Source organism: Centroberyx affinis, unplaced genomic scaffold, assembly GCF_046629955.1.
Source record: "Centroberyx affinis isolate AG114_WGS23_722 - 3 ecotype Tasmania unplaced genomic scaffold, CSIRO-AGI_Caff_v1 ptg005106l_1, whole genome shotgun sequence".
In the NCBI taxonomy this organism is placed as follows: domain Eukaryota; kingdom Metazoa; phylum Chordata; class Actinopteri; order Beryciformes; family Berycidae; genus Centroberyx; species Centroberyx affinis.
Genome location: NW_027282528.1, coordinates 258 through 23,974, shown reverse-complemented (window position 1 = coordinate 23,974; position 23,717 = coordinate 258). Strand labels below are relative to the sequence as shown.

The following is a 23,717-nucleotide window of genomic DNA, read 5'->3' as shown; positions in this document are numbered from 1 at the left end:
TCGGAAGGCTTGCACGAAAAGCACTAAATATTTAGCTAGTTAGTGGTTAAATATGGTCAGCTGAAGTTGTTTTGTAGATCTGTGAACCTGACCGCCTGGTGTTTTGATGTGCTTGTCCTCCTGTTAGCCGTTTAGCTAGCCGCGGCCACCCGGAACGTGGACAGAGGTAAGACAGCCGCGTACGTAACGTTAGCTGCTAAAGCTATTAGCTTTAGCACTAGCCAGCTAACAGCTAACATCAACAGCTAGCTAGTTTTAATGCATGGGCCATTACCGAAGAATAAAACTAAATACCGGTTGTGTACTGTCTTATTATTGTGCATGCTTACTCCCGTCGAGGCTACACATCATTTGGAGAGATTAAGTGTTAGAGAATAGCTTGTCTAACGTCAGTTTGAAAACGCACTTCCAGACAGCAGTCAAGTATGTAAGGTTAAAGTAAATGTTGTAGCATATTAGCTAACGTTAGGCTAACAAACCACATTATATCTTAAAATCACGCTACTCATTTTAGTTGTTTAAGGGGATTACCACTAAAGAACTCACACAGGTTATTTCCTTTGGCCTAGAACAGTTTAATCGGTACATATTAGTAATGCTAGAAACTGGAGTCATTTTGACATAAAATCAATCTCCTGTTTATATTGTAATGAGCAGCTTTAGACTAGATTTTAAGTATGTCAGAAATTTGAGTAATATATTGTTTTTCGATCTTTGGGAGAATGAATGGTACTCTGCACTTGTAGCACAATATACAGTGTTTTGTACAGTGGCTCTGTGTTTTACCTGCAGTTTTACACTTAGTAAAACACATAATAAAAATCTCTCCTTTTCTTGAAGGTTGAAATGTCGAGACCAAGATCACGATCACCACATTACAGGTGAATGCACTGTCATTACATTGATGCTGTGTTTCAGTGTGTCACACAGGATCTGTGTAGCTTAATGCTCCCAAAGAAAATTCTGCATCATTCAGTGTGACCACAACACAGAAAAATCTGTTTTCTTTTTGTAGTAACTTAAAATTTCAAGACTGATTTATTGACACATGTATTACCAGTGCTAACATGCCTTGTTGTAATATGTCCTTATGCAGAATGAGCCCCCGGAGGCATGAAGGTGCAGGAGGCCATTCCCGGAGATTCCCGTGGGACGAACCGGACTTTGACCCCCAGAAGGTGCTGGCCGAGCTGGACGGGATGCCCATGGACAGGAGCCGCCGCCTCAGAGAGGATCTTGAAGAATCCTGGGCCTTTTTCATGGAGGATAATCACTCAGAGGGCCAGAGAAGATCCCCTCCCTTCCCAGATGACCATCAGTTTGGGCACCAGCACCATCCAGACCTGGAGGAGTTCTACCGCAGGACGCCGCCGCCACATCCGCACGAGCTGGGCTACGCCGAGCGCAGGAGGCTCTCCCCGAAGCAAGTTCCCCACAGGCGGGAAGGCGGAGACAGAGGAAGAGGAGGGTTTAGAGAACACTTTGTAAACAGGGGGAGGCCGCCCCACTCGCCTCAGAGGCCGAACAGGGAGCGGTTTCCCTCCACGTCTCCGTCACACTTCAACCACCAGCAGAGGGAGGCGGCGGCGGGCTGGAGGAGGGAGGAGCAGGGCAGAAGTCGAGGGTCCAGAGACCTGGATGACCGGGGAGGGGTGGAGGGGAGGGAGAGAGGAAGGAGGGACGCACAGGGTCTAAACAGAGAGAGACGAAGGGACGACCTGCATCAGGAGAGGACCCCCCCCTTAAAAAGGCACAGGAGAGACATGGATGACGCCGTGCACCTTGGGTAAATTTTAAGCCGTGCGGTTTGCAGCACTATCACAGGGAAAAATGGAAAAAACAAATACAGAGGAATCCCCAACTATCTTATCGCTATCTCTCCAAGCGGCAAAATTCTTCACTGTCCTTCGTCTTGCCTTATTTAGCATAATGTGAAACACTAGTCTAACTAATGTAGTTGCATGGCTTAAAGTCCCTGTTTTCTCTCACTAGGTTCATCTGAGCCTTGTAAATTACTGTACGTCTAATTGTGTTGAACATAGTTGTTAATTAATATTTAATGATAGATCTGTGCTTCTATTTTGTATAGTGTCAGTGTTTTAATGGCAAAAGTAGTTTTTAAATATTCATGTCACTGTGGTACTCCGTAAATCACATTTTTAGTGCTGTTAACCTTAAATGAATCAAAAGCTAATGCTAAAGCTACAGTCCGCGATTTGAACATAATTGCTTGTGCTGTGCAAGAGGAATTACAAAAGTAAATGCCCCAGAGTGTAACCTAAAGCTAACCTTGCTGACTAGCTATCATGGTGACACTAACTAGCATAGTGCTGACATCAAAAGTTCACTTACTAGTGTAGCAAGACTGTAGCTAGCTCTTGGTCACTGGAAAACCCTTTCGAGTTTTTAGTGCACTCCATTTGACGAAGGCTGAGCCAATATTGGTACGATGCTGGGAACCGTCAAGCACAAGTTTCTGTCAATGTGCCGTTTCTTAGTTGTAGATGCACATCATTACTGCTAGCATTATCTTTTGAGATGTTCAGTTGCCAACTTCAACTTATCAATCTCCAATGCCGCTCCAACCTCTGTTGCGAATTGTAGCTTTAATAATCAATTTAATTAACAATCTGTGCTTGGGTGAGGCATCAATCGCGGATTGTAGCTTTAACAATCAGTTTAAACCGGTAGATGTGAAGATGTGACCGTTCCGTGTGTCATTGTTGAACCATGTCACCTCCTCTTATGCCAACACAGGTACGGGAAAGAGGAGGAGTTTAGGGAGCAGCGTTTCTCCCTGGAGAGACCCAGAGATGGGTTTGAAGGAGGCACCCAAGGGGGCTTCTCCCGCGGCGATGTTCGCCATTCAGGACCGCTTGTCGTTGAACATGATCACGGCATTGCAAAAGGCAGAGGACCGCCTCGGTGGGAACAGTTTGACGGTCGCGAAGATCGCAACCCAGACTTTGATCGAGAGAGTCGCCCCCGTCAGGCGGGCTCACAGGAGCGTTTCAGGAAGTCAAACAGCAGGTCTGATGTCAGGGAAGAGACGAGGGGACGCCATATTCAAGATGGCAGGAGAGACATCGGCTGTGAAACTAGGAGGAGCCCTATGCTGCAAGACAGAGCCAGCCCGATGGGATTCGCTGACCGAGCTGGTCCCATGAACCACAGGGGCAGGGGCGGCCCTCGCCCGGCGAGGGGGAGGGCCAATCGTGGCCGGGGGGGCAGGACTGAAACGGTTCCCCATAGGAACCACCCTCGGTTACAGCAGTTCCCCCAGAGACGCCAGGATCTGCCTCAGGAGCATCAGAGGCAGGGGTACCGACCTGCGGAGGAAGACTGTTACGCAGATCCTCTAGAGGAGGAGCCCAGCTGGGCAGAAGAAGCTTCACTCAGGCAGTGGGATCGCAATAGACCTGGAGGTCTGGACCAACATCTACCAAGGAACGACTTGGACCCTAAAATGCCCCGTCAGAGGGAGGGCAGCTGGACCGCTCAACAGGAAACCAATGAGATGACAGTCGCATCGGAGGAGACACTGACCATCAAAGTGGACATGAGCCGACCCGCGAACCAGAACAGGTAGAGTATTTTTATCAAAACATAACGAGGGTGAAGGGTGAAAGTTCACGCATTCTCTTCCTGAGCTCACTGAACGCTGCCACAGGAAGAGAAGAGAAGTGAAGAAGCCCATTGGAGAGATTGGAGTGGATAAAACACACAATCACTTCCCATAAGATGGTGGCAAGAAACTACAGCTCTAACGCTGCCAGGATCCAGGAGCTCCACTCCCACTGGAGACAGCCATGCTTAAAATGCATTTGATGCTTTTGATAAATGAAATATGCTTTCCTATCTCTGCTTTCATCAACCGATCAGGATGCCTTGCAAAGGTTTCTACAAGTAGCAACACATTTTCATCCAAAGGTGGAATCTCCGAATCTCATATAGAAAACCTGTGGACTTGATCGTCACAGCATCTTGTTTATCTGGGAAAGTTCAACTTCATTTATTTCTACAGCCCTTTATCACATGCATGTCTTGAAGGACTTTACAGAGCATGAGCCTAACTAGATCTAACTGATCAACGATCAATCGTAGAACAGCATGATATAACACAAACACAAGGGAGCAGAACAAAGCACAACACACACAATAGCAGATTATAGGAAGACACCCTACCTATTCTACATAGCCTAACCTACCGGCTCCACCAGCCTTAGACCCTCGAAGCATACAAGGAAAAACTTTGGCGGGCCGAGTCAAAGAGGGATCCCCCACCGGGACGGCTGAGCCTGCAATAGGTGCCAGGACTAACAGTGGAATAGGCAGTAACATGGACAATGACATAAGAAAACATATGGCATTCGTCCACCCACATTTCCTCTAGGAACACAGGAGAAGGCTCATATTACCTAAAGGAAAAAACATGCATTTCTGGAGAAGCTTTTAAACGAGCCTGCATCACCTTTTCAAATATCCTATAATCTGTGGAAGATTACACTGGAAGCAGATTATTCCCTTTTTAAAAAGGAGCATTTCAACTGCACCGTTTTAAATAAGAGAAGATACAGTTGGACATTAAAATTAACTGGAATTATCCAATAACAGGAATTCTGATATTTGCATTTGGGATTGGAAGGCTGTTTAACACGCAGCCAGGACAGTGTACTGCTGTGTTGATGAGATGGAAGGAGCTACAGAAGAGCGCCACACCTCCACAACAGATGACTAATTGAAGCCACAGTCGATGACTAGGAATGGAAAAATTTTTTAAGAAGAAATGTAAAAGTCTCACATCTCCATTGGAAGGCTGCCATGACAACCTGGGACTATTAAATGATAACCATTTGGACATTATTGAAGCTGATGCATAATTTAGGGGATGCTGGATAGCCTGACCGACATTTGACAGAAGAGCAAGACCATGATGGACAGACGCATCATCAACGGATTGTTAATTATCTGAGAAACTCTGAATGACGTTGATGGGCTCCCTTTAGTGTTTTTGTCTGTAATTAGTTGGAAAGCTGAGAGGGAGACACAGGACAAAAAACACTCTCCCAGGCCAGCAGACGATTAGCGGAGATCTTAACCGCTAAACCACCACCGGGCATCCAAAGTCTTTTCTGTCTGTCTCCTTTGGGACGGCAGACAGAGGAAGCAAGACCTTCAAAGCCAACTGAAGAGCAGACAGCAAGAGGAGTCTTTGAATTAGACATTTTTTTGCTGTTTACACATCTGCAGTGTAGTCAGGGCAGGGCAGACACAAACCACTGAACGGTCAAAACGCATTGTTGTGTTAAGAGAGTTATTCTGAAGCCAAAAGCATCCTGAAGGACCTTTTTTAGTCCTGCACAGTACTGAACCAAGTATTGATCCCTTGTTCTTAGTTTGTTTGCCTAAAAGCTACAGTGAGAGGATACGCCCGCCAAAGACCAGCGGTTATCAAGTGGACGTTGATTTTTTTTTTTTATATTATATAAAATTTTCATTTGAAGTATGTTCAGATGTAAGATGTGGTATTTTGTCACTCAACACTGTGATATGTAGGAATGTCTCTGTTTCAAAGGTCAATAATTTGAAGATTTTCGTTTTGTTTTTGGAGCTTGTCACCTAAACTAAAAACGAATTCTTCAACTATTGGAGGACAGGAAGAATGCAGTGTACAGAGACGAATGACATCTCTCCCCACATATGGCATGTTTGGAGAACCACTGTTTTGTCATGGAAACACTTCTCATACTTATTTTGTGCAGAACCTTCTCCTGATTGATACCACACAAGCTGCTACTGGTTGATGGGTCTTCAACTATTACCTGCTTCTTCTAAAGATCTGAGACTTCAGCCGCTGTTTGTGAATGTGGATCAGCGGACATGAACTCAGTGTGTGTGGTTCAGAAGGCCAACACTGAAACTGGGAAATTGAATCAAAACCAATCTTAACAACGGTTGAGACGGACAGCGCTCTGTTTAACCAAGGATTTTGTGATGTGCAAACTTTGGCAGTTGTGCAGCATCAAAGAATCAAAAGAAAGCCAGAGAGGAGAAACAGTCCGTCACTGAAGGAAGGATGTTACAGTCCGAGTTAGCGTCATGAGAGCTGACATTGGATTGGCTCACACAGAGGCACAGTCCTTCACCACATCGAGGGAAAACATGGATTATGTTAACCGGGCGAGTCAAGACTCAACAAAGATCACTGGTTGGAGGCAGTGAGTATCTGAAGGCGACGATGATGATGATGAGAGCATTTTCAAGCAGGACAGGAAACCATTACATCCACAGACCAAAGTTGCGGATTGGTTCCAAAATTCAAAAGCCACTCTCACCATTTTACCAGCCAAATCTGATTTTTGGAAATAGAAAAAGATCTCCAGACGATGGTTGGTTTCCCAAGTGGCTTTGTAGAGTAGACAAACATACAAAAAAAAATGTCCCAGCATAATTTCCCATCCTGTTTAAAGAGCTGGCAGCATCAGTGACAGTGTCGCCTGTTGAAGGTCAAAGTCCTGTCTTTATGGATTGAAACCCAGCAAAACAACAGCACCCAACCCTTGATGTTGAGTCATTTATGTGGACTCTTAGTATTTATATTACCAGGAACTTTTAATTTGGAAACAGGACTCACAGGACTCACGTTTTTTGTCCACCTGCCCGAGTGACTGATTGGATTCAAAGATTTAAAAGAAAACAGCCAAATCTGATTTTAGAATACAATATGACTTTGAATGACGGTTACTTGCCAAAGCGGCTGGTAAAGAAGACAAACCTGGCAGCCACAGCCAAAACGTACCAGTATTGGACCGGTGGCCGCTGTCACCAGTCACCAGCTGCTGTTTCCAACCCTGAATATAAATGTCACCCAGGCTGACTAAAGTGGAAATCAAAGCCAAATGATTCCAAAGTCCACAGACAGACAAATCAAGCAGTGGGGAAACTGTGCTGCAATGGGGAAGTGTTATAAAACAAGGCAAGATGGCTGCTGTAAACCTCAACGGTGGCCCAGTGAACGGCATAAATGATGACTTGAGTCGTTGACCAGCCAATGGGTGTCAGTGGATGAAGCATCTAATCTACTGAAAACAAGAATAATGAAGCTTGAAGTGAAGATCTCCATGTTTTTATTGAATATGATTGACAACAAAACAGCCTGAAGAGGACAGGAGCAAACAAGGAAAGAAGTGTGAACTTTCACCCCCCCCCCCCTTCACTGACCTGTCACAGTTAAAGGGAAGGATCTCCTTGTTCTTTTCCTGTTGTCAGTTTAAGAATTTTAACTAAGATGAAAAAAAATCTGAATTGGTATTACTGTGTACTTTAAAAAGGTACAAATCCCCTTTTAGGATGTAGTTATTGTAGGTAGTCAGTTGTTGAACTCAAAGGTTTGTGTCTAAGGTAAGTTTGTTGGGTAAGGTAATTAAGTTGCTTGTGTTTGTTTTCTCTTTTTTTATTCAAATGTGAAAGGCAGAAAATGTTCAGTTAAAACAAATTAGTGTTTTGATTATCAGATTGAAATTAAGCTCACATTGGTCTGCTCTGCTCTTGTTAATACAATAATAATAGACGTTATTTCTGTAGCACTTTTTTTTAATGCAAAGTACAAAGTGCTTCACAATTAAGAGAATAAAACACACACACAAATAGGACACATAAGACACACAGAGGACATTACAAGAAGCAGCAAATATGGACAAATTATGTCCAAGTAATTTGAAAGGAAAACAACAAGAAAATGGTCATAGTCATTCAGGCCAGAAATTATTTTGTCCACTGGTCACGGTTTCCAAAACTGACAAGACAGATGCTTTCGTTATTTAACCAGCCAGTTTGATTTTTAGAATAGAAATGATTTCATGCAGTGGGTGGTTAGCTGCCGCAGTAGCTGATAGATTAAATTGACCAGGTCATTTATCTTCTGTGTTCTGTCTCATCTCACTGGAAACCAGTTCTGCCCCTTGGTTTTTGTTTTTAAACCACCACCTACTCTTCCTCCTCCTCCTCCTCCTCCTCCCTGCAGCCTGCTGTGTTACTCCTCAGACAGACAGCTGTCTTTAGACCTGGTCAACGTGGGTCGGCAGCGGCTGGACTTCCTGCCCATGCTGGAGCATTCTGGGACGTACCGGGAGAGCGCCATGCACACGGGCACGTTCGCTCAGGAAATCATCACTCTGGTGCACCAGGTCAAAGGTCAGCACAGCTTACACACACACACACACACACACACACACACACAGAGGCTGATCATACATGAGCTGTTGAGTCTCGACTTTATATTGAACTTCCTTTCTCTTTTCTGTGTCTGGTTCGTCTTCAGAGCATTACTTCAGGGGTGACAGCATCACTCTGAACGAGCGCTTCTCAGCTCCTCAAGAGGGCGGCTTCCCCGAGGAAGAGGTGGAGGAGCTGGTGGAGGAAGAGATGGCCACTTTCAACAGGTAAACCTCCAGGCAGAAACAAGACAGACAGACACATTGTCAGTTGTTTCCAACACACACTAGAACCAAACCACATTGATGCGTCTGCTCTGAACTTGGTTTGATTTTGGAGCAGAGGACCAAAATGTTTTTGTGAGACCTGTTTGGAGGCAGGAGGACATGATGCATGCTTTTAGGGTTAAGGGTGTTCTTGTGGAGAGATCAGCTGCAGGAAGCTGAGGCACTGACAAGGAAAAGCTAATAAACTCCAAAAATGGAGGGCTGTTGAGACATTTGTTTATAATTTTCCTCATGAAAAACAAATTGATATATTATACCACAAACTTCATATCAAGGGCTACAGTTACTAAAACTGTTGTGTTTTTTTCCTTTTCCTCTCTTTTTTCTTCTCTCCAGAGGCTTCAGCACAAATTTCAACATGCTGCCTGACGATGAGCCCCTGTTCACCAGAGCCGGACCCATGCAGGTATAAAACACACCGCTCCCTTTAACACACAGGCACTTCAAGCTGTCTCAACATCCTGAATGTATGTAGCTGGGGTCCTTGACTAGACCGTCAGAGTATTGATCACCACTTGTAATGATGGAGTGAATGGCTGCGCAGATGAATTGGCTGATGAGCTGATAGATTGACGGTTTGATTGGTGGTATTGACGGTGTGCCAGCAGCCCCTGAGGCAGCAGCTGCTTCGAGACCCGGGAGACCTGAGGCACGATCTGGAGAGGAGGAGGCAGGAGAGGCTGGAGGGGGTGAAGGTCACCATACCTGGAGGCAGTCTGGCACAGCGCCCCCTGGGGCCCGTCAGGTGAGACGCAACATTGTCTTATTGCACCTGCAGAAAAGAAAAAAAAATGTCTCTCCACCCTTCTATCTCGTGGTAATAAATAAACAAAACTTTGAAGTCATTTGATTTGTTTGTTAGCTCAACTGGAAGATCTTCGCTCTAACAGTGCCAGGATTAGGGTTTCCTTTCCCACTGACACCCAAGTAAAAAAGCTTTTTAGTGGTTGAGAATCACAGTTCTTCATTACATCTAGGTTAAGAAGTGTGATGGCTAATTTTGTACAAACTGTGTTCCTGTGTGTCAGTGAGCAGAGTGTGGAGTACGGTGATGAAGACGAGATGGTTCAGGTGGAGGAAGGAGGATTCTCCAGCTGGACAGAGGAGCAAGGCAGGAGATGGGGAGGCAACATGGTGAGCGACTGTGTTTGTGTGTGTGTGTGTGTGTGTGTGTGTGTTTAAGAGTGTACATTTCCAGCATTTAGATGCTCTTATCCAGTGACTGATCAGGTGTGGTCGGTGTCTTGCTCAATCACACTTGGACAAGACTAGACTAGGAATAGTTTGATTTCACTGTAATTTTATTCAGCAGAAATTACCACACTTTGAGAGTGTATTAGAATGACAATTTTGATCATACGTTTCACTTTCACAAATATTATCTATGTCACATAAAGTGTAGACCGTTCTACAATTCAATACTATATCATCAACAGCACAAATCTTCCCATTTGTGTGGTCTGTGACCTAACATGTCTGTATGGGGGTTTGTAACTGACAGAGACGACAAGGAGTCGAAGTCTCTCTCTAACCTGTCTCTCCCTCCTCAGGGACCAAGGAGAGGAGCTCCCTACAGGCAGAGCGCAGGCCCACAGCGCAGGAACAATCGCCTTGGCAACCGCCTCGGGCCAATGAGGCGACAGAACAACCGCAACAACGACGCTGGTGAGTCACAGCCCGGTAATTAGTGCCTCAGTTAATATCACTTAGAGAAGAAAAGATCTGTTCTGCTTCACCCCTTAGCTCTCATTTTTCCTATTTCTTTTTCTAGCACTTTTCTCTCACATGATCATTCTGTTCAGATCCTTCCACTCCATTCTCTTATAATCTTGGTGATTTAGAAGTTGAAGTTTATTCTACTGGCGCATCATTATAAATTCCCTAAATCCCTAAAATATCAATAAGATGGACATCAAATCCTTTGGTTTCATGGCCTCAAACTTCTTCTCTGTTAGAGCGTTACCCCTCCTTCCCTCATGTAACCAGACTGATCAATCAGAGCAGCCATGTTATTATTTGTTCCCCTTCCATGGTGGTTGGTAAATCCCAAAACTCAATGGCCTCTATTTTAGCAGCCAGCTAGATTTTTACAATGGAATAAGATCTCCAGAAGATGGTTACCTGCCACAGCAGCTGGTTAGTAGACAAACTATTTCACCATCTATTCAGGATTTCTACACAGGTCTGGAAAGTCTGCAAATGTTATGGAAAAGGGTCTTGAAATGTTGAAAAAAAGAGTTGGAAAAACTGCACAAAATGTTTTGGAAAAGTATGGAATAAAATTGTTCTGTCATTTTCGACCCTCGAGTCCATCTCGCATATTATAGCATTTGTTGTGAAGAATAATCTTCCAGTCTGTAAAGTGATTGCATAGCTCATAGGGCTGGGCAATATGACAATCCATGTATAAATCATATTGAAAACAGACCAAAATCTTCACATCAAGTCTAGAAATTACAGTCTGGAAAAAGTATGGAATTGTGGAATAAAAACTATCTAAAAATAAATCTAACAGACCTGACGATGATCCATGATGGTTTGAAACGTTTTTTCTTTTTCTTTTTATATCACTTAAGTCTTTATTTCCTTTATACACACACAAGTAAAACAAAAACACATCAAAACATACAACTGCAAAGAGGAGGTTACAGTTTACAACTAGTAATGCAGTTTACAGTACTATTTGCTTATTAAAACTTTTATACAATAATTTACATTATTGTCAATAAAGTTATACAGTGCCGATGTCTTTATTTCTAAACCTAATCCATTTTTCCCATTTTCTGTTAAACTCATCTTCTTTGAAACGTTTTTTTTTTTCTGAGACTAAACATTACCCGTGTGAAACTAGACCAACGTAACCACCGACAACCAAAATTGCCACGACTATAACCAGTACTGTCCCTCCTGGTGTCACTATTATTACCTCAGTGTGACTTCTTTAGTCAGACTTAGTTGTGGCGGTGAACTCTGTCTGCTCCTGTTGTGTAATCTGTTTCCAGGCCCGCGGCGTTCCCCTGGCAGCTTCCTGGTCCGGGCGGCGGAACGTTCTCTTGACCCGCTGACACCTTTCTGTTTTAACGAGGGTTTCCCCCCCTCTCCCCACCCCTGCTCTCCCCCCTCCCCTCCTCCCCTCTCCTCCCCTCCTCCCCTGTTGATCACGTGCTAATCATATCTGAGCCGGTCCAATCCTGTCTTCTCACCTCCTCTTTCTCCCCTCAAATCCTCTTTTTTCTTTTCAGTTTGTTTCTGTCTTCACTTAAAGCCACTTCTGACCTTCTTAGCCCTGACCCCAATTTCTCTGACCTGGTTTGAATCCAGCTGACCTCTCTCTCTCTCTCTCTCTCTCTCTCTCTCTTGTCTTTCTCTTTTTCTCTCTCTCTCTCTCTCTCCCATTCGTAGGTGCCAACTGGTGATTGGACGACAGAAAGGTATATTTTATTTAATCAAACGTCAGTCAAATTTTTAAAAACCAACCGAATCGAAGAGAGAGCGTTTCCTTTCCCCGTCTCGCCGCTGAAAAGCAGCACAATGTTGACAGTTCTGCTGTGCTGTGAAGACGCCGGCGACATGTTGGAGTCACAGACGGGGAGTTAATGAATTGAATCGAATGTGAAACTCTGGAGACTCTTCTTCTTCTTCTTCTTCTTCTTCATCTTCACATTCTGCAACTTCCTGATCTCTCACGCTCTTTCTTTCCCCCTGTTATTTTGTTTTTATTTGTCTCTTTATTTGTTGCTTTCTCTCAGTTTCTCTCTCTTCCCGTTTTCTCCTCTTTTCACGTAGGAAGCTGCTGGTGACTTGAAGAGTAGAAATGTTTTTTTTATTTTTTATTTTATTCTGTTTTCTTTTTTTTTTTTAAATCAAACGTCCGCCGTTTGCCTGGTTGAATGTGAAAGTCTTTATTTGCAGCCGTTACGGATCTCAGAACTGAATAATTCCCACATCTTTCTGTAGTATCAGTGTGGTTACAATACTATAAATCAGTGGTTCTCAACGTGGGGTCCGGGGACCACTAGGGGTCCTCGAGGGGGTTCCAGGGGGTCCCCAGCAAATTGATGAATTGTTAAACTTCACCATGATCTCATCTACAATAAGTTAACGCGATCAGAGAATGTAGAAGAATGACTGTTTTGATCATAGTTTCTCTGTTATCTTTCTACAGATAGTCATGGGATTCTGGACAAAATCATATCGAACAATAACAATATTTTCTGATTTGGGTCCGAGCGACAAAATCTCATCAAACGGGGGTCTGTGGCCCAAATGTGGACTACTTTAGGGGCCCTTGATATGAAAAAGGTTGAGAATCACTGCTATAAATGACTGTCACCTGATCATTGATCGTACATTTATTGATTTCTTTCCTGCCATCATTCATCAATATATCCATCCACCCATTTATCAGTGAAGTGTGCATCACCAATGAAGTTTATCGACGGCTTTTTTCCAGGTTCAGCCGCTTTCTGACTGTGTTTTTGTTTTGTTAATGAAGAAAGTGGATGTATGTTACCATGAGGATGTTTGCTCCCTTCTAATGATGTGACAGGTTCTGTGTAGTCTGTATTTGTTTTATCGATGTTATGTAACGCCGGCCTCACTGTTGGTGACAGGCGAGACGTCACAGACTACTGACCAAGTGCCCTGCAGGCGACCTCAACATGTTGCTGTCCAAATAAAACATTTCTTTTTGTTTCCCGCTGACTCGGCCTCAGTGTCGTCCGTGTTTAAAGTCGGTCTCTCCCTTTGATCACATGAGATGAGATGAGATGAGATTGCAGTTTGGTCCACTGGGGGAAATTCAGATGCCACAGCAGCAACTGACCGAAATATACCAAGGAAGTACAGGAAATGTAATAAAAAATAATACAGGAAAGGTAATAAAGCTAAATATAAACTACATGATAATGCAGAAGTTGTGTGCAATAAATGGACTGCAAGACTGAGTCCATGTAATGCATTGAATAAACTGCTGTCCAGTGGAAGTTTGCTCTTGTCCCGCTGCATCACTGCATCGCCATTCAGTTGTGGCGTTGTGTTTTTGAGTTAAATATGCGCATGTGAACTTAAGAAACTTGTTTTACTGCGATTTTTGCTAGACCTGAGACACTTTTCTGATCAGTGTGAAGAGCAAAAAGCTGCATGGACTTGGACAGGTCTTATCTGGACCACATGGATATGTCATACAAAATTAGATCCTGAGGCACGAGACCTACATGCGACTTGTATTTGACAAATATTTTAACACACAAATTCTGATTCAACAAATTGGAATTTGTCAACGTTGCCATGACTGTAAGCAAACTTTACCTCTTTCACCTTGACTGAGCAGCATTAGCATGGACAACGAGATACACCAATGGAAAGAAAGCCAAATAGCTGATTGATTGGTATTCAGAACTCTAAGGCACATACCATAAGCAAAATGTGTTCAAAACAGGCGTAGGTACCAAGGTTATTATCGTTAAGGAAAACTAACACAATAACGAAAACTAGGTGTGAAAAAACATTTTCGTTAACTGAAATAAAAATAAAAACGAGGCTTTACAAAAAACGATAACTAACTGAAACTGTATTGTGTGTTTCCAAAACTAACTAAAATAAACTAAAATTATAGAGAAAATGTCTTTAGTTTTCGTCTTTGTCAGTGTATTTCATACATAAGCCTAGTATTTTTAATTTTTGACTCTCGCCCCTGACAAATACCCCATATTACAAAAAAGACTAAAACTAACACTGAAACTAATAAAAACTAAACTAAAACTAAGCATTTTCAAAAAATAAAAACTAAACTAAACTAGCGAACCCGCTTTAAAAACTAAAACTAAACTGAAATTGAAAACAAAAAGTCAAAACGAAATAAAAATAAAAACTAATGAAAAATGCAAAACTATAATAACCTTGGTAGGTACAAACACAGATGTGATGTCTGTTGTCATGGTTACTCTGCTGATGCGTCTTTTCAACAGTTGACCAGATATGAGCAGCAATGTGCAGTGTGTTCAGGTTTAGAATTAATCCCTTTATTTCAAACAGAAGGAGTGAAAATACATAATCATTAAAAAACAAAACAAACAGCTCAGTGTATTCCTGCAATAGTGTGACACATTTTTTTCATCAGTTCTATAAAACCGAGGAAATCTGTCTGGGTTGATCAGAATATAATGAAACATGTTGGTTGTTTACCTGCCAGAGTGGCTGCTCTTATGGTCACTTGCACTATTTTACCAGCCAACCACAAAATGCTTTACACAGACTTCATTACAACAGCTTATGACTGGTTATACATGTTCTGGACAAACTTCATAGCAGCATCACTGTCAAGTATAAGGCAGTGGCTCTCAGCCTGGTGGTCGGACCCTCAGGTGGGTTGTGAGATTATTTTTTGGGGATCTGAAAACGTATTAAATATTAGGTTTTTATTCCTTGTTAATTGCATTTTTCTTCCAGGTTAATTAGTCAAAGTGAAATGGCCTGAGACGTAACAATCAAATGAGTTATTCTGTGTCAAAAGTTCACCGCAGTTCTTCATATTTAAACCAGCTGCAGGTCAGGAGTTGAGTTCACATCGGCTTCAGAGGGTCACAAACCAAAAAGGCTGAGAGCCGCTGGGAAAAGGCACAGAGAGAGAGAGAGAGAGGCTGCACTGTCAGTCATCTCTGCTACTGCATTGAAACTGATTCAGGGTTAGATTTGTGAAAATACTTCATATCACTGTTGGTTGACAAAAAAAAACAGAAAAGCAAAAACTAAGTTCGGTTTTGAGTAATGAAAAGAAAATGCTTGTTTTCTCATTTGCTAATTTCCCCATGTATTTTTTTAATTATCTAAAGGGGTTTTCAAGGGTCATGAAACCTACTGAACAGACAGTACACATGACCATGTAAACTTTCAGTTCAATAAGATGCCGACACTGCAGTTACATGATTTTTCCAAGATGGCAGTAAAGTTGCTGAAGTTTACTGATGTTTACCTCGTTATGTAGGCCTATGTAGCTTCAGTTATTCATGTCATGGCTACATAAGGAGCATGCAGCTACCAATCTGAACAAGAATCACTTTATTCACCAAGTACAATAAATGTATAGGATTTTGTCTTGGTGACATCTCAGCAGGAGTGTGAACTGACATCGTGCTGAAGGCTTGTATGGATCGCAGAGTGGTCGTTTACCTCTAAAAGTTTCATTGGTGAAATCGATGCCTAGGTATGTTGAAATTCAGTTCTAACCCTGGCAGCCAAAAAGCAAACTGAAACACAGAGCAGTGCTCCTTAAACATGTATGCTTGTTTTGTCTTATGGTGTTAAAACAGATTAATAGTGCAAATTCCTGAATAACAGTTTGTAGTTTAACTTGTTTCACCTCAGTTGCAGTAGTCGGTGTCTTGATCCTGGGTGAAGATGCAGCCAGAGGAACAGATGAAGTGAGAGAGCTGATCTCACCGTGACGCGCTGCAGCAGCCTCTTCACTTCAATAATCTCCTTATAAATCTGTTTGGCGAGCAGAGGTGCTGTGTTTCCCCAATCTGACGGATTAACACAAGTCTCTCCTGTCGCCTGTCCAAACAGCCAGTCAAGTCAGCGGCTTCCCCCTGGATAAATCAGGAGTGCAGTTTGTCTTTCACCTATAAGCAGGTCCAGTCTCTTCACCAGCCGGTGAGGCGGCGGCGGTCCTTTTCTGAGACGCCCCTGGAGCTCTGCGTGGGACCAGGAGACCCTGTAGCACCCAGAGGATGGCTGGGTATCCTCCAACTGGATTACTGGTGATGTGTGTGTGTGTGTGTTTTCCATGATAGAATAAGAGTGTGTTTGGACAGTGGGTCAGAGGCGAGAGTCGCAGGGCAGAGGGCGAAACGCCACCTCCATGTTCTCCTCCATGATGATGTCATAGCGGCACATCAGCGGCCTGAGAGAGGGGAAAAGTATATTAATACATCAGTGTATATGCAGGTTGGAGTTAAAGTTATATAAACATTTCTCTGAGGTAGAAATAATCAGATTGGTTGAGTTAAACCTCAGTGGGCGGAGCCAAAGAACCAATTTTTCTGGCTAAGTAACATTAGACTGAAGCTCAGTGAAAAAGACAAGAGGTAAGAGAGGAGGAAGCTAATATTATGAAGCCTAGCACTCTGCTGCTAACTGAAAAAACACAATCTAGCCATAATAAATTATCTATATAGGTAAGCTAGTTAGCTAGCTGCTGACCTTCCAACATTATGATGTCATGGTAATGAAAGAATGAAAAAAAGAAGTCATTGCCATTTTGTATTTATATTTTGACCAAAGTTCCTTCTTTGTTGTTCAAATTTGCCAGTTAGCTAACTTGCACTCTGAAAACGTTGGTACTTTGACTCCGCCCACTGAGGTTTAACTCAACCAATGAGATCATTTCTTCCTCCAGAGCAGCTCTGCTTCAAAGAAATTACTAAACTAAAACCAAAAAAACAGAAAAGAGCATCAGAGTGGCCTGGTGGTTAGAGAAGCTTTCAACAGTCATGAGTGTCCCATCAACAGCCTGGAGTCTTTGGGCAAGGCACTGACACTTGCTGCTTGTAGTTGTGGCGATCCAGGAATTCAGTTCATTCTACTGTTGCACTCTTTCTAAGTCACTCTGGATAAATGCCTAAAAATGTAAATGACCTCAGGATCAACGCCCCCCCTCAGGACTGACCCCCTCAGGACTGACCTCTCAGGACGTTCCAGTGGTATGAGGCGTATTCGCAGCAGTCTGATTTTGTAGCGAGGGCCGATCACGTTGCCGGTGTTGATGCGGTATGGAGATCTTCTGCACGGACTGCAGATCCTCATCGAACTGGGCCAGCAGACGCGTGGAGGTGTACTGCTCAAACCGGATGGGCTTACTGGGGCAGAGGGAGGCAGAGGTTAACTCAAACAGGAGGTCAGAGAAGTGCACTTTTCCACTTTGAATCTCAAACCTGCCTGCCAAAATCTGGGAGAGGAAAGTGAATGAGTAACAGCACACTCAACAACACTAAAGTGCCCTAGGAGTAATGGCACTTGTCTACCAATAGGAGACTGGTTGTACAGGGCATGTGAAGCAGGGTGTTGCTGAAAAAGAGCAAAATTATCCTGGATAAAGGAATGAATGAAGAAAAGTAAGAGGGAAGGTCAGTAGCTAGGTATGGAAAAAATCAGGTTTGAAAAAAGAAAGATCTAAATCCAGCTGTAATGAAAAGTAGGATGGGCAAGGAGATTCAGTTGGAGAATTTAAAGTGTTGACTCGCACTAAAAAAAATATCTGCACTCATGAGAAGCTTCCGCCAAATAACTAACTAAACCCCAAACCCAAATCTGTGTAAAGACATGTAACGGTAAAAAGCATGCTACTGAACTGGCCATCTGCTATTGGCTGACCTTTGGTGCCAGGTGATGTCACCACCTGTTGTACTCTATAGAAGGTGACATCACCTAGCATCACCTACCAAAGATCAGCCAATAGCAGATTGCAATTTCTGTGGCATTTGGTTTGGGGTTTAGTTACACTTTAAGTTTGGAGAGGAAGGCACTGATAGAGCGAGGCAGGGAATGAGTGAAAGTGAATGGGGAGAGAGAAGCGTTGAGGTGTGTGAGGTATCTTGAGGTGTTTGAGGTGTGTGAGGTATTTGAGGTATTTGAGGTATTTGAGGTGTTTGAGGTTTGTGAGGTACTTGAGGTGTTTGAGGTACTTGAAGTATTTGAGGTAGTGAGGTGCTTGAGGTATTTGAGGTGTTTGAGGTACTTGAGGTGTTTGAGGTACTTGAGGTGTTTGAGGTTTGTGAGGTACTTGAGGTGTTTGAGGTACTTGAGGTGTTTGAGATACTTGAAGTATTTGAGGTAGTGAGGTGCTTGAGGTATTTGAGGTGTTTGAGGTACTTGAGGTGTTTGAGGTGTGTGAGGTACTTGAGGTGTTTGAGGTGTGTGAGGTACTTGAGGTGTTTGAGGTGTGTGAGGTACTTGAGGTGTTTGAGGTGTTTGAGGTACTTGAGGTGTTTGAGGTGTGTGAGGTACTTGAGGTGTTTGAGGTGTGTGAGGTACTTGAGGTACTTGAGGTATTTGAGGTACTAGAGGTGTTCCAGGTAGTGAGGTTTCAGACTCACTGGTCGATTCGAGCCTCTGTGTAGTTCCTGCCGCTGTGCAGCCGGATGTAGACGACGCCCCAGCGGAGGTACTGGTTCCACGTCACCATGTCCACCCGGTAGCTCGGCTCTGCCACACACACAGGACACACACACACACACACACACACACACCGTATTACACTCTGAACCGGGCTGGTGCTGCGTTCACGTCACATCGGGAAGAAACGGGATGGCGTCTCGTTGCTACAGTTTGGAAGCGTTCTTGTGTTTATTTATGGATTTAAAATCAATCACACACAAACTGCAGCAGACATTACTCACTATTCGTAAATAGGGTTGATTGTATCACTGTGAATATAACTGACAATTTTGACATCGGTGAATTCGCTGCCACATTTGACACACTAAAGCAGTTTGTGATGCCAAATGAGAGAAATCGGAGCTACAAAAAAAATCCCTCTAGGAGTCAGTCAGTACGTTTTTTTCCCAGTCTGCAGCTCGTATTTACGGTAAATCTGACAGGACATGAACACAGCAAAAGACAATATGGCTTAGGATTCATCACTCTCTGAACACACACACATACACACACACACACACACACACACACACACACACACACACTGGACTCACTCCTGTAGGGCAGCGTAGCGGTGGTGCTGAAGAACACTTTGGTCTGGCCCAATCGCAGCAGAGTATCCCTCCATCTGCTGACATCATAACCTGCAGGTTAAACCATACAGGTGGTCAGCCATGTGTCTTGACTGAGCTCCAGTTATACAGTGTATTCCATTAAAGGGGCAGTAATGTTTTCACTGTCTCACAGCACAAAATGACCAGAATATATCAGAAGGGGATTGATATGATTGTTGATCAATACCTATGACCTAATGATTATTTCACCAACTGCTGAGATTTCTGGCTTTTAAAACTCACTTTCTGGTGGAGGATTGCAGGCTTAGGGCCAAATATGAAAAATTGATTTTGAGAATTCTGAGTTTAAAGTCAGAATTCTGAAATTAAAGTCATGATTCTGAGATTAAAGTTAGAATTCTGAAATTAAAGTCAGGATTCTGAGATAAATCAGAATTCTGAAACTGAAGTCAGGATTCTGAGATTAAAGTCAGAATTCTGAGATTAAAGTCAGGATTCTGAGATTAAAGTCAGGATTCTGAGATTAAAGTCAGGATTCTGAGATTCTGAGATTAAAGTTAGAATTCTGAGAATAAAGTCAGAATTCTGAGATTAAACTCAGGATTCTGAGATTCTGAGATTAAAGTTAGAATTCTGAAATTAAAGTCAGGATTCTGAGATAAATCAGAATTCTGAGAATAAAGTCAGAATTCTGAGAATAAAGTCAGAATTCTGAGATTAATCTCAGAACTCAAATATTTATTTCATGTGGTCCTAATCCTCTTCCGTAGTTTTGAAACAAAAACAAAAAAACTTTTGAAGACTCTCCCATGACACTTGTGTAGGAGGAGAAAAGTTCTGTCGATTCTGTTGCAATTTCTACAGTTTGTACATTTGTTCTCCACTCACCAAGCACTGGGCAGGGGGCGGGCTTAAAGGCCTCACACTGCAGGCACCGCCCATCCAGGAAGTCACTGTAGGAGGTGCAGGGGTAACCTGTGAGGCTGCAGGTTCGGTTGAGAGCGCACAGGTACAGGAACACCGAGCGCTGGTGGTCACACACAAAATACGACTTCCCTACAGGAGAAAGAGAGAGAGAGTAGTGTGGTGAGGTTGTGTGTCGGAGAGTGTGTGTGAGTGTAGGTTTGTGTGTGTGAGTGTAGGTTTGTGTGTGTGTGTGTGTGTGTGTTCACCTGAGAAGATGGTTTTGGGGCAGCCTGGCTGGTCAGACCCACCGTTGGCGTAGTAGTCAATATGACCGTGAGTCCCACTCAGTCCAAATGCTGCACACAGAAAACACAGAAAACAACCTCAACTTTTGACACATGAAGTGTTAAATTGTCACTTATGGTTCAACTGATTCAGGCTTTTGAAGACCGATACGATACCAAAAGTTTTATATTGAAGCTGCCAGTATCCGATATTTTGTGCCGATATTCAATATCTTTAAATTTGACCAAAGAGATTCAGTGTTTCTCCCCAGAGTTTTATTCTTGTCAATAGAGCTGCAACTAACGATTATTTTCTTTATCAATTAATCTATGGAATAATTTTTCAATTAATCTATTAATCATTTAGTCTATAAAATGTAAAAAATATGACAAATGCCCATTACAAGTACCCACAGCCCACCATGATCCTTAACATGTCTTACTTAGTCTGACCAGCAGACAAAAAACCCAAGCTGAAACCAGAAAATGTTTGGTATTTTTACTTGATAAATGACAAACGATTAACTGATTGTCAAAATTCTATTCGATTCATTTGCTTTCAATCGATTAATCGACTAATCGTTTTAGCACCACTTGTCAAGAAGGAAAAGCTTCTGAAACAGCATTTAGACCATAATGGGACACTAAAACTCTCCATTGAAACCCAGACCGTTATAATTTGTAGTAAAATCCCAATTCCCTGTACATGTATCGCTCTTTTAGGACACAGTGACAGCGATTCAGATGCTCACAGTTCATGTCGGTGTGCAGGACGTCTACGAACATGGCGTCTGAGGGGTCCAGCCTGTCGTCTGGCATCGCTCCGGTGAACATCGGCCCCGCCGGGTCCAGACCTGGAGGTAAAACAACAGCTGTAGTGAGGATTTGTGCTAAATAATGGTATAAATACAGGTCTTTTCCACTCACTGTGTGATCGTTTAGCTTCAGAAGACTTGCATTATGCTGCATGAGCTGTATGGAGTCATTTTATGGTCGTTTTTTGCTCTTTTCCGAACTCTAAAGAACCGGTCCCCACCGATTGAGTTGTGGGGTGTTTTATGGACTAACAAACTTCACCTGTGTTTCAACTGGCATGAGGGTGAGTAGATAATGACTGAATTTTTCACTTCTAAACTAGTTACTCCAGTCTGAAATTCTTTCAAATTGTACTGTTATTTCCACTTGCCATATGTCTCTATTTATTGTATCTTACCTAGTTAATCAATGTTTAGACTGATGGAATAAATCTTGTACTACTAAATGGTCTTAGGACCATTTAGTAGTACTTTTTAGGGTCTTAGGTTAGTCTTAGGTGTTTTGTAGGTTGTAAATGTTACTGTATAATACATGTACTTTTTCATATATTAACATATACATATATTTTAAATACTATCTGCTCAGTGTCTGGGCCCCTATTCTCAAGCTTCAGATAGCTTATCATGGTGTCCCATTTCACATATCTCCATTATGTCTCATATGATTGTACTTGTATTTTAACTGATTTGTGAATAAACTAAACTGACGCTGAATTTTCATTTTTGTGTTAACTATTCCTTTAAGGCAAGGTGCTCTCTTAAACTGTAGTTCCTTGGCTCCGCTCTTTACCCTGAAAATCTCTGCTATGAACTCTTTCCTTTTCTGCCCCCCCCCCCTCCATCATTGCTCCTCTACCACCTCATTCTGCTCTGTTTTCCTCCATGTTCCCTCACCTGTGATGCGGCCGATCTTCCCCTTCAGGTTTGCTCCCACGAACCCGGCCAGATGAGCTCCCAGACTGACGCCGATGAGGTGCACCGAGCTCAGAGAGGCTCCCTCCTCCTGCAGACACACACCAGGCAAAACTCAATGTTACCACTGAAGGTACACAGTGTGTTCTCATTCTTCTCTTTTGTCTTTCTGCTCTCTCTCTCATGCACACAGCTCACAACCCTATCCTCCACCCCTCACCTCCCATATTATAGAGAGACATAATTAAGCCGGTCAGGTTGTCCAGAAAACACTCTCTCTAGATATATATATCACACACACATCTATTTCTCCATCTCATTCTCAGATATATATTTTGATTGATTGATTGGTGTGTTTATTTGAGTGTCCTGCACCATTTATGGTGCCCAGCCCATATGGGCTTACACACTAGACAGCAACAACAGCCAGGATGGCCACATGACAAATCATAATATACAGTTCCACAAATTCAAAAGGAGAACATTTCAAAAACATTCAATTTCCATGACAGAAATGTCCTATCATGTTGGACCCAGTGTTCTCTGTCTTAGTTGCTGTGCATTTTCTATAAATCTTGCTAAGACAAAAATCTCTTCATTAAAGAGCCAACTCAGCATATCACCTTCAGACAACCAAAACAAATCAGGGTTCTTCAACTGAATTTTTTCAAATAGATGATTCCTCAAATCACTGTACATGGGGCAGTGAAGCACAAAATGAAATTCATCCTCAACAACACCAAGATCACAAAAAACACATAAACGCAGCTCTTATATTATATATGCTTATACCTGTTACAAACACACACACACGTCTCACCTGCATGTTCATGATGAAGCCGGTCAGGTTGTGCGCGGCCTGCCGTGTGTTGGCCACGGCGATGAAGTAGTTGAGGTTGGCGGCGCCCTTGTTCCAGTCCACCACCACCACGTTCATGTCCTCCTGCTCCGCCAGCAGGTGAACGATGTGGTCGATCCAGATGGGCGGCGCCCCGGTGGGCCGGTAGCCGTGGATGACGAAGGCGGTGGGGCGGGACAGGTCGAAGAGCGGCTGGGAGGACAGGCGCTGGTGGTTCAGCTCGCGGCCGCAGTTCAGGTTGGAGCGGGTGTAGAGCAGCAGCCGCACGTACAGGCTGGTGCCCATGAAGCAGTGGGACAGATCCAGGTCGGTGAAGTTGTCGCAGGACTCGTCCGCCCCGCTCTCCTCCTCCTGGCCTGGACACACAGCACGCATCAGGTCAAGTCATTTCATCGAGGGGAAGAAATTTTGTGTTGGAGAACAAGAGTTTAAAGCTGCACTTGGCAACTTTATACATTGGCAGCTCTAAATAGCAGCAAGAGGAAACCGTTTAAAATTAGAGGACTTCAATATCCAGAAATCCTCTAAGGTGATGTCAGTAAACGTCACACAGCTCATGTTGACCAAGCAGCCGGTCTGTGATGCTTTATACCAAAGGAAACCAAAGAGACGAGAGAAGAGAAGATCTAACGTTGGTGAGTCCAGCTTTCTCTGGAGGGCAGGAGCGGTCTTACCATCAGGCAAAGGTAGGCGACTACCTTGGGCCCCGG

General features: G+C 43.3%; 2 protein-coding genes across 2 annotated transcripts; one reads left to right on the top strand and one right to left on the bottom strand.

Annotated features, from left to right (window-relative positions):
- LOC139666748 (uncharacterized) lies at nt 1-12,036 on the top strand. The gene is made up of 11 exons (XM_071546066.1): nt 1-166; nt 841-881; nt 1,097-1,786; nt 2,758-3,585; nt 8,024-8,193; nt 8,321-8,441; nt 8,838-8,907; nt 9,107-9,246; nt 9,530-9,635; nt 10,052-10,166; nt 11,904-12,036. Exons 2-11 carry the CDS (start codon nt 847-849, stop codon nt 11,915-11,917), a joined length of 2,289 nt encoding a protein of 762 aa, XP_071402167.1. The 5' UTR covers nt 1-166; nt 841-846; the 3' UTR covers nt 11,918-12,036.
- A 4,283-nt stretch (nt 12,037-16,319) lies between these two features.
- lipib (lipase, member Ib) lies at nt 16,320-23,511 on the bottom strand (the record flags this gene model as incomplete). The annotated part of the gene is given in 11 exon segments (XM_071546065.1): nt 16,320-16,404; nt 17,185-17,270; nt 17,272-17,359; nt 18,596-18,704; nt 19,211-19,300; nt 20,120-20,287; nt 20,404-20,493; nt 21,174-21,275; nt 22,131-22,239; nt 22,969-23,382; nt 23,475-23,511. Coding segments are annotated over 11 exon segments (1,378 nt in total), but the record flags the coding sequence as incomplete, so codon positions are not given.
- Between the last annotated feature and the right edge of the window lie 206 nt (nt 23,512-23,717).

What these genes read in the sequence shown, in the direction of transcription:
- LOC139666748 (XM_071546066.1), top strand. Translation starts at nt 847, where the DNA reads ATGTCGAGACCAAGATCACGATCACCACATTACAG. An exon ending in TCTGGTGCACCAGGTCAAAG is followed by an intron (nt 8,194 to 8,320) that starts GTCAGCACAGCT and finishes GTTCGTCTTCAG; the next exon opens with AGCATTACTTCAGGGGTGAC. An exon ending in CCAGAGCCGGACCCATGCAG is followed by an intron (nt 8,908 to 9,106) that starts GTATAAAACACA and finishes ACGGTGTGCCAG; the next exon opens with CAGCCCCTGAGGCAGCAGCT.